Source organism: Osmerus mordax, chromosome 21 (genome assembly GCF_038355195.1).
Source record: "Osmerus mordax isolate fOsmMor3 chromosome 21, fOsmMor3.pri, whole genome shotgun sequence".
NCBI classification, from domain to species: Eukaryota; Metazoa; Chordata; class Actinopteri; order Osmeriformes; family Osmeridae; genus Osmerus; species Osmerus mordax.
Window position 1 is genome coordinate 2,324,408 of NC_090070.1, and position 14,257 is coordinate 2,338,664.

General features: G+C 38.9%; 1 protein-coding gene across 1 annotated transcript in view; it reads left to right on the forward strand.

Moving 5' to 3' along the window:
- The first annotated feature begins 2,301 nt into the window (after positions 1–2,301).
- The window catches only part of myom2a (myomesin 2a), a 39,203-nt gene continuing 27,247 nt past the window's right edge, over positions 2,302–14,257 (forward strand). Inside the window, exons 1-10 of the mRNA XM_067259013.1 lie at positions 2,302–2,316; positions 2,958–3,086; positions 4,009–4,101; positions 4,720–4,855; positions 8,694–8,848; positions 9,447–9,539; positions 10,546–10,634; positions 10,772–10,816; positions 11,758–11,922; positions 12,010–12,171. Of these exons, the coding sequence (XP_067115114.1) occupies positions 2,980–3,086; positions 4,009–4,101; positions 4,720–4,855; positions 8,694–8,848; positions 9,447–9,539; positions 10,546–10,634; positions 10,772–10,816; positions 11,758–11,922; positions 12,010–12,171 (1,045 nt within the window). The 5' untranslated portion in view covers positions 2,302–2,316; positions 2,958–2,979. The remainder of the gene's footprint in view (positions 2,317–2,957; positions 3,087–4,008; positions 4,102–4,719; positions 4,856–8,693; positions 8,849–9,446; positions 9,540–10,545; positions 10,635–10,771; positions 10,817–11,757; positions 11,923–12,009; positions 12,172–14,257) is intronic.

The following is a 14,257-nucleotide window of genomic DNA, read 5'->3' on the forward strand; positions in this document are numbered from 1 at the left end:
GAGATGAACTAATGATTTTGAGCAAGTCACAGGATATTGCAGGTCCATCCATGTTGCAGTTTGTAATAATTGTTTCAAGAAATGTACTCACTATTTTGCAAATGTTAGGAATGTTTTGAAAACCATTTTTTTTTCGGTTGTCAAACCTGGGTCAAAATAATTACTTTATTACTTTATTATTTATTTTGCTTACGTCAAAGATGGCATTGACCTATGATGAAGAGCATGGCAAGTCACTCTACTGTGCAAGACTGGACTAAGCCGGAAGTTCGACATGGCACTAACCATATCTCATTTGTGTCAGTAACAGAATGGACTTAAATCTAAACAGTGGTCCGTGGAGGGGACAAACTGTCCTTGTACTGTGGTCCTCGGCGGAAACTAAATTAACTTTGGGGAGCTACAAGAACAACAAATCCACCCTGAGATGGTTACTGCGGGGCTTGACAGAAATGTGCAAACAAATTAACAACAAATTAAAGATGTTTTGCTGGGAATTACGTGCCTAGCCCATAGCACCTGAAAAAGCAAACTGGTTCTGAGAAGGTTTAACCCTTGTGCTGCCTTCGGGTCACATGACCCAAAGGTTCATAACGAACCACCGTTGTGTTTGCCCAATTTTACCCAATACAAAAACAAATAAAAATAATTTTCTTTTAACCATTGCAATGTGAGGGGTCTGAGACAGCCCGAAAATGCTTCACTTTGTTTTTGTAGGAGGTAAATTTGTCGCAATACGACGGTGGGTCACAATGACTGATGGGTCAGAATGACCCAAAGATAACACAAGGGTTAACACTTGAACCAGCTGCAAACCAGCACTAGCAACACCCCAGAAGCAGAACTACATATGCGGTTGTGTATGACGAACCACACAGAGGTGAATTGTTCCTCCATCAGCACCCTGCTTTACGAAAACTGAGCCAATATCAGGGCTTATTCTTCTTTGGTTTTGGTTGGCGGATCACATCCAACTTAAAGTGCATACAGCGCCACCTACTATGTACTGTAGGAAGGTGTGGACAGTCACTTCACCTACTTTATATCCTACTCCACAACCTGTATCCCAAGCACCCCACTTCCTGCTATCCATAACACACACCGCACCCCTTATAGACCTGCACACCCGGTAAAACCACCTTTCTTTCCGACTACCAATTGCCTTTGCCAGACCCCGATCCCCACAGTCTTAATCAATATCAGCACCTCCACATCCACCCTTCCTCTTGTCCTGGCCTCCGTCGCAACCTCATCTGCCCCAACACCAGTGTGATCTGGCACACAGCCAAACTTCACCACCACCCCTAACCTCTCCAAAGCCACCAAACTTGAGGTAAAGAAAGACTCTTCAAGAGAGTGTGCGAGACAGTTGCCTGCACGAATACCCCTGGACAAATTGGATTCCTAGCAATGTTTTTGCATTCTTGTATTTATCTACCTCTTCTATCTTGAAAAGATATAACATATACAACATATACTTATAGTATCTGGATAAAGATGGAGGAAAGACTAAAACTATAACATTGAAAACTACTGTAATGATATCATACATTTTCAAGAGACAGTTACTGTGATCTATAATCCCTGCCAAATGGTAACAACCCACTGGCTCAGATATATTTATGTTATTGTAAGTGTTTTGGTATTACAGTTAACTTTATCTGGGGGTTTAAAAATAGCAACCGACAAGTGTATGGGTCGCATAGTTTGTTGTGGGTGAGCATCAACCCTAAAAAAGAATCCTATCAGTTAATACGAGTTAATACAATCTCTTAACAATAACGATTATAAAAATGTGCATGCAGTCAGCATTGAAGATTTTAGTCCATAGGGATCCCATAGAATTGAGAAGTTGATCCAGCAATTACATGCAAATTGACCTCAAAAAACAACATTATCGATTCTAAAATGATAACTTCGCAAACAGCATAATCTTCCAATACAGGGCAATCACCTGGACACAAATCTGCACAGTGCACTATATCGCATCAGTTTCTTCAACTCATTCCAAAAAATCTAAAATCTAAATAATCCCCTATTATATCCATTACATAAACTGGCATTCTCCTATAAAATAGTGATTCTCCTATAAAATAGTGATTCTACTATTTGCAGTCGTTAATTTAGACAATAAGCAGCACGAAAATTTGGGTAAATGCTAGGCCTATATATAGTCTGAAGTGCAACCATATATGGGGCGGACAAGGGGGACTGCATTCCTACAGTCAGGGTAATATTTTTGTTACCATCAGCAAGTGCTTCCCAAGTGGCCTCAAGTTGGTCTACCACTGCTTTGCGCTGTTTTAATCTCTTGGGGTAAGTCGCTTTTCATATTCGTATATTTCATAGTCCTTACGCTCGTGTTCATGTGTGCTAATCAATGTCTCAAACTGACATTTTGTTTGAAGACATCGTGATGTTGGGAAAGACGTTTTGTCTTCGCTGAGGGAAAAGGGTTGTGAGACTACAGCTGTAGGTTAACACTTTCACTGGGTGGTAGTTACATGCCTGTGAATTAAGAGGTCGCTGACCTCAATTTGTTTGAGTTTATGCCTTTTTTTTGTTGCAATAATTGATTATTAGAGATAATGATCACGCATGGGACACGTGAAACACCATGGAAAATGTTGTCATATTTGTTATTTAAATTAAATAACATATGCTTAATGAATGTATTTGGCGTTGTTTAGTGTCGTTGTTTAGTGTATTTTCCTGTTAGCAACCGTGTAGTATTATGTAGGCCTAAATAGTAAAACTATTTCAAGGTAATCCATTGTAATGACTTAAAATTGATTCGTAAATAACTACCACATCCCAGGTAAAATGCAAAGTGTAGTTTTTATTCTTGATTAAAATACCCCTTTCAAATAATAATACTTTGTTTAAAAACATTCTGTAGCATGTAATGTAATTGTAAACTATTATTATTATTACTTTCCCTCACCTGGTGTTGCCAGGTCTCCTTGAAGTGTTCCCGACATGGCTACCAAAGTCATGCCTTTATATCAGGAGAAGCATGTGACCCAAATCAGCAATGATTACCGCAATATTCACTCTAAGCATGTTGTCAAGGAGCACACCTCAAGGTAGGGTGTCAGAGTTAACTTGCTGCACTTTTGAGCATAGCTGTACATTTTGGAGCTATTGTGATGGCAAAAACATAGACGCCGTTTGAATGTACAAATATTTAAAAGTTTGATGCTATGGAGGGTGGATGCTTAGAGATCAATGTTAGTTTCTTTCAAGGTGTTGCAGGTGCTCAAAAGACCCATAGCACTTAATTTCAACCGTCAACTATTAACTACCTGATGCTCTGCATTTTTGGCAGGCTTCAATATGGCTGAAAGTTCTTTTCATGCGTTGCTTCAGGGCTGCCCAAACTCCCAACTGCACCAACCATTTGGTGGTGACACTGCATGATGCTTGAAGCTCAAGTCCATGGTTATTCTAGCTTGGCCAGAGCTTACGTGAGCAAGTGGAGCCTCAAGCTTCAGGATTTCTCTCTCTGCAAATGCTAGTTGAGGACTTATAGGTGAAATAGGTCATTGTTTTGTTGTAGCCAATGTCATATGCTATATTTTATAGTGTGCTTCCTTTTGCCTCACTCATATGTATGGAGCCATATTATAAACACAATCTCAAAACCTTGTCTCTTTTCATAAACCCAAATGACCTAAATTCATTTGTACATGTCAGTACATGTAAATACATGGATCAAGAAACTATTACTCTAAATGTTTTAATATGTTTGAGAGAAAATGATTTGTGAAAATAGCATAAAACCTATTATGGAGAGATCCAAGGGAATTTAGTGTTATTAGTTTTTATTTAATTCGAAATTTTATTTCTTCCATTGTCACCCTTTGCATTCCGTATAAAAAGGATTACACTTATATTATACACTTAAATACAATCCCATAGTCCAACATAGTTTAGTTACTGAAGTAGTAGAGGCAAGGATGCACTACTACCTATATTTCTATTTTCTGTTATTGGCTGTCTCCACAGGAAATCAAGCTCTAAATCAGTGAACCAGGTGCAGGCCAAGGCCACAGAGGCTATGGCAGAACCAGCCTATACGATACCGGTGTTCCGGCAAAGGTAGATCCAATTGGCTAAAGCTCCATGCTACCATATGTCATGCTATTTTAGGTGTAAGGAAATACTGAACTACACTCAGTAGATGACAGCTAAGCAAAAATACCACCAGCATCCTCTTTACTGACTATGAAAAAAAACTTGTCATAGAGAGAATAAATTATGCGTATTTAGAGGGACATTTTGGGTTGGATTTTAAATCGTTTCACTGAAATGAGCAGACTATAACCCATTCATGCAAAACACATTTTTGAAGGTAACAATAATTAAGTAATTGTGGACCCTATCAGGTCTGAGCTGCAGCCATCTTTCTGTCTGTAGAGGGCACTTTTTAGAAACACATTTTCAGTCTTTTAGATCCAGTGAGTCCAATCATACTGATATACTAGGGAAGTGACAGTGGCAAGCAATGAAAAGTTTATACTAGCTACATTTTTCTACATAAACTGAACTAATATACTGTATATTGGTTTGTAATACTACTGTACTAATTCACTACTTAGTTTATCTATACTTTAATAATATAGTAAATTAAGGTATGGGATCTTGAAAGTAGACAGCAAGAAATAAAATCCTACCAATGTAGAGAATAATGAGATTTGATGTCTACTTGATGTCTAGGAACACTGATGAGGTAGAAGAGTACCAGCGTGTGTCGAGCCATGTTGGGAAAGGGCTTGCTGCCATCCAGCAGGAACTCCACAGGATGAGAGTGGCAACTAAGACTCAAGTGGAGAACATTGCTATAAAGAATGAGGTAAAGAAGTATAAAATGTCTTGTGATCAATGTTTTGTCATGCTACATTTAGCATGTACTAGTCTGTATGTCAATATAAACAGGGGCAGTCACAAGGGGGCTTTATACCAATAATAAAGATACACAGCAACAAATAGAAAATAAATGTACAAGAAGGTAGCAACAGTGTAATTGTTTACCTTTTTGCAGATTGAATAGAATCCATGGAATTGTTAACAATAAATAGAAAAATTGCAGGGAATGTAAAATAGGGACATTGTTGTATGGAATATATAGAGTTTATAGTCATGTAAGAAGTGTGGTCTGGAAAATGTTACATTTACATTTAGTCATTTAGCAGACGCTCTTATCCAGAGCGACTTACAGTGAGTACAGGAACATTCCCCCAAGGCAAGTAGGGTGAAGTGCCTTGCCCAAGGACACAACATCATTATGCATGGCCGGGAATCGAACTGGCAACCTTCAGATTACTAGCCCGATTCCCTAACCCGCTCAGCCACCTGACTCTGTGGCAAATGTTAAAGACGAAGACTGGATTCACAGATTTTCAGAAGCTCTTGGGTAGCAACTTTGTCAGACTGTTAGAGACTGTAAGACTCAGTACCACCTACCAAAGAGGGGGTGGGAGAATAGTCAATGACCAAGGCTTTAAGATGTTGCCTATGTCGAGACATTTTCAGGAAGTGCATGGTGTAAACTTTTTAATGGCCCGGTCTTAACCTCTGCAATGTTTTGCTGCCATGAGTGGAACCTACCTAACCAGATTGTGATACATCTTAATAGGCTTTCTATGACTCTCATCTACAGAAGTTTGTATTTTTGGGCTTATATACTGTATATATTGTCAAAGTAATAATAATGTGAAGACAGTATTCCATTTTAAGAAGTTAATGCAAAAATGTATTTGGTAAGTTAAGATAAACAGATATCAACTGAACATGGAAAATTATCAGATTCAGGTGTTCTTTATTAGCCTGGTCCTAACCAGACTCTCGTACATTTCATTTGTACAGAGAGTTTGGGATCGCTCCATTGACAAGCATTAACTTCCTTGAAGTCGGGTACTCTGTTGAAGTTTAAAACTATTGGATCTGCCCAGAGCCACTCTGGATCTGCCATAACCAATTGCCAGCGTTCGCCTTAGCCAACTCCTTCACCACTAACGGAGCTAGCTGGAAAATCAAACTTTTCCCGAACCCCGTGGGGAGGAGAGCCACAACATCATGGCCACCAACAAAACTGGGGACAGGGAGTCAGGTGGCTGAGCGGTGAGGGAGTCGGGCTAGTAATCCGAAGGTTGCCAGTTCGATTCCCGATCATGCCAACTGATGTTGTGTCCTTGGGCAAGGCACTTCACCCTACTTGCCTCGGGGGAATGTCCCTGTACTTACTGTAAGTCGCTCTGGATAAGAGCGTCTGCTAAATGACTAAATGTAAATGTAAAACTCTGCAAAGATTGTTCTTGCTCCGGCTTTAACTTTTGGATATTCGGCAGCGTTGCCACAACGGACCGAATGGCTTTGCTCGCATCTTTCTCCGCTGCCATTAATGAACTACAACTCAAACTAGCGCACAACATCAACGTCAGCGTTCTCAGCCACTCCCTCTGTTCGCTGATTGGACCGGTTAAAAGTTGTTTAGAAAAATCCGACTAATATGCCGAAATCCCAGACCTAGTACAAAAGCAAAATGGAAATTGAGCGGAAGTACATAGGAGGGCAGAGCCAGGCTAGTTCTTTATAGGAATATTAAGGGGAACTAATTTGGTGATAGGTATGTTGTATTTTAATATGGTGCTCATCGCTATGCAGGATAATATTTGTAGCCTTCTCAAAAGCCTTATACAGACATTTCTGGTGTTACAGTTTTAAGTATACCTAATCTGACCTTTGACTTTAACGCACACGGAGAAGTGGGGTTTAAGTCCAAAATCTGACTTGGATATCCCTAACAAATCTGTCGGGGGTAAAGCTTCAGGCTATAGGTTCAGGAAGTCAAGAAACTTTTACTTTACTATACTTTATTCTTAAGCAGCCTGAGAGGCCGAACATTATTTTTGAAATTACCTGTATTACAGCTCCCTCATCAACCACTTCATCAATGAAAGGACACACCATTAACAAAGATCTACACATAATAATAATAATCAGACATTTCATACAAGACTTGCAGTTCAAGGTGCTTTACATAAAAACAATAATACAAGTAATAAAAGTAATAAAACCCTTCTGAGATGAAATTAGTAAAATGCTTTGGTATGAAGATAGGTTTTAAGCTGTCTTTTGAAAATGTCTAGCGTGTTTGCTTTCGTAATATTTATGGGTAATGTGTTCCATAGTTTTAGGGTGTAGTTGACAAAGGCCGCATCACCAATCTTCTTATGACTGTTTCTGGTGACCTCTATTAGGCCTGCATCTGATGATCGCACATGGGTTGAAGTCCTTATTTATAGAACTTTACTTAAAGGTCCCATGGCATGAAAATGTCACTTTATGAGGTTATTTAACATTAATATGAATTCCCCTAGCCTGCCTTTGGTCCCCCAGTGGCTAGAAATGTTGATAGGTGTAAACAAAGCCCTGGGTATTCTTCGCCGCCTTTGAGAAAATGAAAGCTCAAACGGTCCGATCTGGAACCTTTCCCCTTATGTCGTCATTTACATTTTACATTTAGTCATTTAGCAGACGCTCTTATCCAGAGCGACTTACAGTAAGTACAGGGACGTTCCCCCTGAGGCAAGTAGGGTGAAGTGCCTTGCCCAAGGACACAATGTCATTTTGCACGGCCGGGAATCGAACTGGCAACCTTCAGATTACTAGCCCGATTCCCTAACCGCTCAGCCCCTGACATCATAAGGGGAAAGGTTACCTCCCCTTTCTCTGCTTTGCCCGCCCAGAGAATTTGGCCCGCCAATGAGAAAATGAGCTACGCGATATAGTTTTTTCCTCGAGAGACATCATGGCTTGCAAACGACCAGCATGGCAGTTAGCCCCGCCTCTCTCCTCCTCATAGCATTTAAAGCTACAGACACAGAAATGGCACAAGGAAAGGTCATTGTGGGACTGCTTGTAGTGGCTGTAATTCTGCACCAAGGCTGAATTTCGGGAAAGAGACTTCAGATACAGTATTAGGGGACCACTAAGGCCTATATAAAAGCATCCAAAAACAGCATGCCGTGGGACCTTTAATTGATAAAAAAAAACAATTAAACTTTGTTTCAATTACCTACGGACTATTAATTAATACAGTAACCAATACATTTTTAAACATGGTTTCCAATGGGAAAATAGAGGATAGAGGCATATGGATTTAGATACTAAATCTTTTGGAATGGTAACGTTAACTATTGATGTAGCTATTGTCATTCTATTTGGATAATTTTGATTAGACACATTTTATATAGCAGAAGCCTAAATGTTTTAAATAAGGTACCATATAATTAAACACATTTGTCCTTATATCATTTTGTATTTTTTTTATTTAAGTTCATTCTCTATCAACTTTGTTTTAATTCTTGACAGATAGTGGTTAATAAATTAACATAATATGGCAGCACACCAGAAAGTCTGAGGTAAAATCATCAATTCCTGTCGGGTCAGTGTTAAAGTGTTATATAACTGGTTAAGCAACAACTCAGGTTTAGCCTGACAATTGGCCTGCCCTGGACCAGGTTAGTTTCCCGGCATTGGTTGCCATGGTAACTCAGCTTATGTATGTTGAGTTTTCTTTATGGAAATTAATCAGCTTTTATTATAAGGTCATTTGGTAAAAAAATATATTATAAAATGAAAATGTTCTACTGGTGTGGAAACCATACATGCTTTTTGCTTCTTTCTAGGTTAAGTTAATGATGACTAAAAATGTTGAGTTGTGCGAAGAGGCTCACAAGCTCCCAGATTTTCTGGTGCCACTGAGGCCCCACACTGTTTGGGAGAAAACCCCTGTCAAGCTGTTCTGTACTGTACAGGGTCACCCCAGGCCTATTGTCAAATGGTAAGAGCTCTCATTGGTCTTTATGCCACACATAGTGACACATTTTACATGAAGTACTTATACCTTTGTTGTCATACTGTGATTATGCTAATCACAAGATTTGACCATGAAGTGGAGCTGCAAGTGCTTTATTGGCTAAGTGGTATAGGTGCCTTTACTATTCCCACTTGGGCAGTAACACAAGATCTACTGCTTTTCAACTCCCTTGTACTAACTGTGAAATTACATGATACCAAAAGCAATTGCTGATTCCCTGAGCAGACATTCATAAGAAATACACATGATCCAAAGGACATACACATGTTAAGCAAGGTATTTTATTCTTAATTTAAGAGACATATACTTTAAGTCCTGAGGCTCTGTCATTCTTAGCCTCATTCACAATTATGTTGGTGGTCACATTAACATCAATTGCAATATGACTACTTCAACCAGTCATATTGTAGGTTTATTTGATCGTCAACATGTTACTAGAATTTAAGAAGTCTAACTCATGTAAACAGATGTACATATACTGAAATAATGATGATGAATACATTTATTTTCAGTATTGAGTGAAAAAACTACTTTTGGTGACTAGTTATTAATATTACTTTAGGTACAAAGGGGGTGTACTTGTCGACCCACTGAGCGCCCCAGGAAAGTACAAGATTGAGAGCAAGTATGGAGTGCACAGTCTCATCATTAGCAGGTAATGTTTCCCTTGTTCCATTAATGAGATTCCTTATATGTATTTCCACCAAGTTTGGTGTCACTTATTGTACTCAGAATCAATATTAGTTTTCAATATTCAATATCAAAGCTTAATTCCTTAATTCATTTGAGCTAATCAAAAAGGTGTAATCAAATTAACCCCATTGGTTCCATGTTTTCCACCTACAAACAGGTGTGTCCTTGTCTTTGTCACTGTCTCCTTAATAGGTGGCCTATTTCCAGTTAGAGTGAATGACTTAGTTGACTGAGAGTTGGTCTGAGTTGGGGGTTGTGGGTTTCATTTCATATTTAGTCTAAAGTTGAGCTGTGACGGCCACTGTTCTGGCACGTCTTTAAGATGTCTCAGCTGTTCATGCCAAAGTGCTGACTTCCACGTCATTCGATCTATGACTCCCCTGCCCCCAACCCCCAGCTCTCTCTTGCAATAACTCTTTTCCATCACAACGGTGCTGGAACCCTCATTTCGCACCTCCTCTGAACTCCAATGATTTTCAAAGCATTTTAAGAGCAAGGTCCTGATCTTTAACATTATCCGATCTTGAAATCGATCAAATCTTTCATTTAGAAGGCTACATTACCCTATCTTTGGAAATATACTTTAAAATAGTTGCTCCAGGCTGAAGGTCACATATCTCCTTTCTATTCTCACCCTCCGTCTCTCCTTGCAGCCCTCAGAACCATGTCTGTTCCTCAGAGCTCCTTCTGTATGATACGTTCCCAAGGCATGAGATCACTTTCCAAAAGGCAATGTCGCCTTTCCTTAGCCCATGTCATCAGACATTTGACTGGGGATTAAAAAGTTGGCCTTTAAAGGCATGAGTGTTTCCTCTGGGTGTTCAAAGTGACTTTCTTTGAAAGAGAGGATAGTCAAATCAGCTACTCAGCTGATGCCACACAACCCGTTTCTGTCTACTACACTTCAGCTATAAAACTGGAAATAATAGGTCTTTGAGCATTGTGCACACTATATTTCCTCACCATAGGTGTGTGGTGAGTGATACTGCAGAGTACAATGCCGTGGCAACCAACCATCATGGCTCAGCCACTAGCAAAGCAACTGTCACTGTCAAAAGTGAGTCCTCTTCATCCTGTTTCTCTCTATCTGTTTTTCTGTCTGTCTCTTTCTATTATACAATAGAATGTATGTAATCTATTATTGTTTTTCAGATTTGTCATGCATTAATAATTCAAATGTGTATTTCCCTCTAGGACCAGGAGGAGGTGCTGTGGAGAACTCTCAGCTTTCTGGTCAAGGTGAGAGAAGTGAGGGAGGTAGGGAGGTGAAAGGAACAGTTCATCACAAAAGTTTTCCTCTTACCTGTAGTGCTTTTTATTCATATAGATTGTTGTGTGCGTTGTCGCATTTTAGATAGTAACTGTAGACATGTCTGCTTTCACGTGAATATGATGGAACTAGATTGGGATTGTCTTGTGGTGCTAAAAGCACCCAAAAAATACAAAGAAACAATTTCCTACTCCTTTCCTACATGAAACTCTTGACAAAAAGGATTTTCTTCACTGTGGATTATTTTGAGTAACTAGGTCATGATTTCTAGAAAGAGACATTGCTGTTGAGTTTTTCAAGTTTATTTTAGGGCACTTTGAGCGTCATGAAGCTCGCCCAATGTAATTCCATTATATTCGAGAAAGGGCAGACATCTCTACAGCATGAAGTGTCTGTTTAAGTTGCACAACATGGTGTTGGAATTCAGCCTGCAGATGGCAGGCTTTGCTTGTGATGGGAGGCCACAAATAACTAAGGACTGATAAGCAGTGGAAGCTGTTGTGATAACTACTTGTGTGCTGTTCAGATCCTGGGCCAGGAAGCAAAGGCTTTTGAACTTGAATTCATCTCTGAATGAGCACTCCCTGTACCAGTTTTAATTGAGTGAAAATACCTTCAGTATATACACAGTGGAGCTAAATAAGAAACACCATTTTGTGTTTCGTTTTCTAATAAAAATATTTATAAATTCTCAACTAATTGTATTTTAAGTTATATAACATATTCTTATGCACAATAATTGTGCATGCTACTGTACATATGACATATGAAATGTTGCAGGTTTGACCATATGATTTTATATGTAATTAATATTTAATACTAATGTGTGAGTAAAGCATTTGATTGTATCAGGGTACTGTTTTGAAGGTTTCACATATTCGTTTGTAATTTATTTTTGTCCGGTGTGAAGTGCCCCACTTGACAGTGATCCACCCCAGTAAGCTGGAGATCACCCTGATGGATATGTTTGGAGTGACGTTCGGAGTGGAAGGTGGCTCTGTCAGCCTTGTATGTACAATGGTAGTGGTCCCAGATCTACCCAATTTGCCACCACTGGCCGAGTGGTACAGAGATGGTAAGACTACTATAGCATTGCAAATATTTTGGTTTAAATGTTTTTAATTTTGAAATGTAAATGGTACCTGTTCATCTCTATTTTCAGATAAACTACTGAAGTCAGGGAAGTTGGCAGAGATGAAGGTAGGTGGGGGTGTGGCTAGCCTTACTCTTCCCCACCTTGCCAAGGATGATGAGGGTCTCTATACCCTACGCATGTGGACAAAGGATGGCACCGCAGAGCATAGTGCCTACCTGTTTGTCAGAGGTAGGAACATGTGACCTACTACTGTACTACTGCAGTGCATGAAAGCACACACCTGAACACACACCTGAAAACAGGTTTTACTTTTGTAAATGTCACAGACTGGTAAGGCTTTAGTGTCTATGATATTCCAGTTTATCAACTTCTCAAGAGCTTGATGCTGTATGTAGTATTTGTATGTACATTTATGAGAACGTTTATTTATAATCCCAATTCCAAAAAAGTTGGGACGAAGTGTAAAATTAAATAAAAAACAGAATACAATGATTTTATTGCCCCAGTTGGGACTGGGGCAATAAAAGTCTGGAAAAAGTATGTGTTACTAAAAATAAACAGCTGGAGGAACATTTAGCAACTAACTAGAAACGGCTGTTCCTGCGAAACAGCAGTGAGAATGCTGAAAACCTGAATGGGGATAGCTGACCATGCTAAAAAAGCGGAAAATTGTGAAAATTTAGTAAAGTTATAAGCTGAAGCGCCTGAAAGGTAATTTTGAAAGGGGCTGGAGCTGGACGGATGTATAAAACTACAGAAAAGATAAGAAAAATGCAAAAAGATAAATAATTCTGAAGAATTTGAAAATTTAGCAGAAAATTATTTGCTGGAGTTTCAAAAGGCCTGAATGCAAAAGTACTGGCAGTTGGAAGGTACTGCTGTGAAATGTATTTTTGAAAGGACCTGGAGCAAGAAGAAGGCAGAAAACGGAAGAAAAGAAGAGAAAAAATGCAAAACAATAAGGGCAAAAATTCAGAAAGATGAGCTGCAGGAAAATGTGAAAATTTAGCAGAAAACCAGTAGCTGAAGTCTGGGTTGAACGAATTTGAAGATAAAAGGACAACACTGGAATGACTTGAACTTGCTGGAAAAACGTAGCAACCGTTGGTCATTGGCAACAGACTGGCAACATTTCTAACCTAGAATCTAGGTTTCAGGTTCAAGGTGGAGGAGAAACTAATCATATGTGTATGATTAAAAAAAATATCAGAAAACAAATATCAGAAAAAGAGAAGCCAGCAGTGTGCCACTCTGCCTGCTGCTCATTCATAAAAATCAAGAAGGAGCAACCATTTTAATGTATTACAAACTGTCATAATTCAGAATTGGCTGAATATTTGAAAAAGCTGAATCATTTGGGAATAGCTGAATGTCTTGTGAACATTTTAAAGGTTGAATGGTGTCTCTAGCTGAAAGTATGCTGAAGTAGTTACGTTTGAAAGAGGAGGAAGCTTTTTAATGATTTGAAAGGATTTACCATTACTTTTAATGGGAGAATAATTTGCACAAAAAACCTTAATGTCTTAAAAAGTATAAAAGTGAGAAATACCAAAAGTCATAGCCAACATCTCCTGAAGGAGCTGAACGTTTTGATACAAAAATGGTAGGAATCGGTGAAAGTATGCAGAACTAGTTAAAGGCCAAAAAACGGCGGAAGAACTAAGAAGTTGATATAATAATAATAATAATAATAATAAAGAGAAACAGGAAAACAATAGTGAGAATGCTTAACAGCATTCTCACTATTGTTAATTAGGTTTTAACAATAGTGAGAATGTCACAATTAGGTTAATTGCAAACAGGTCAGTAACATGATTGGGTATAAAAAGAATATCTTAAAGATGCAGAGTCTCTCAGAATTAAAGATGAGCAGAGGTTCACCAATCTGCGAAAACCTGCATCTATTGTGGAACCATTTCAGAATAATGTTCCTTAACGTAAAATTGTGAAGAGTTTGAATATATAATCATCTACAGTATATAATATAATACAATTATTCTGAGAATCTGGAGAAATGTCTATGTGTAAGGGACAAGGGGGAAAATAAATACTGCAGGCCTGTGATCTTCAGGCACTCAGGTGGCACTGCATAAAAAAACAGGCATGATTCTGTAATGGAAATCATTTCATGGGCTCAGAAACACCTCCAGAACTTATTGTTTGTGAACATAGTTTGCTGGCCATCCACAAATGCAGGTTAAAGCTCTATCATGCAAAGAAGAACCCTCATGTGAACATAATCCAGAAACACTGCCATCTTCTCTGGGCTAAAGCTCATTTAAAATGGACAGAGGGAAAGTGGGAAAACTGTTCT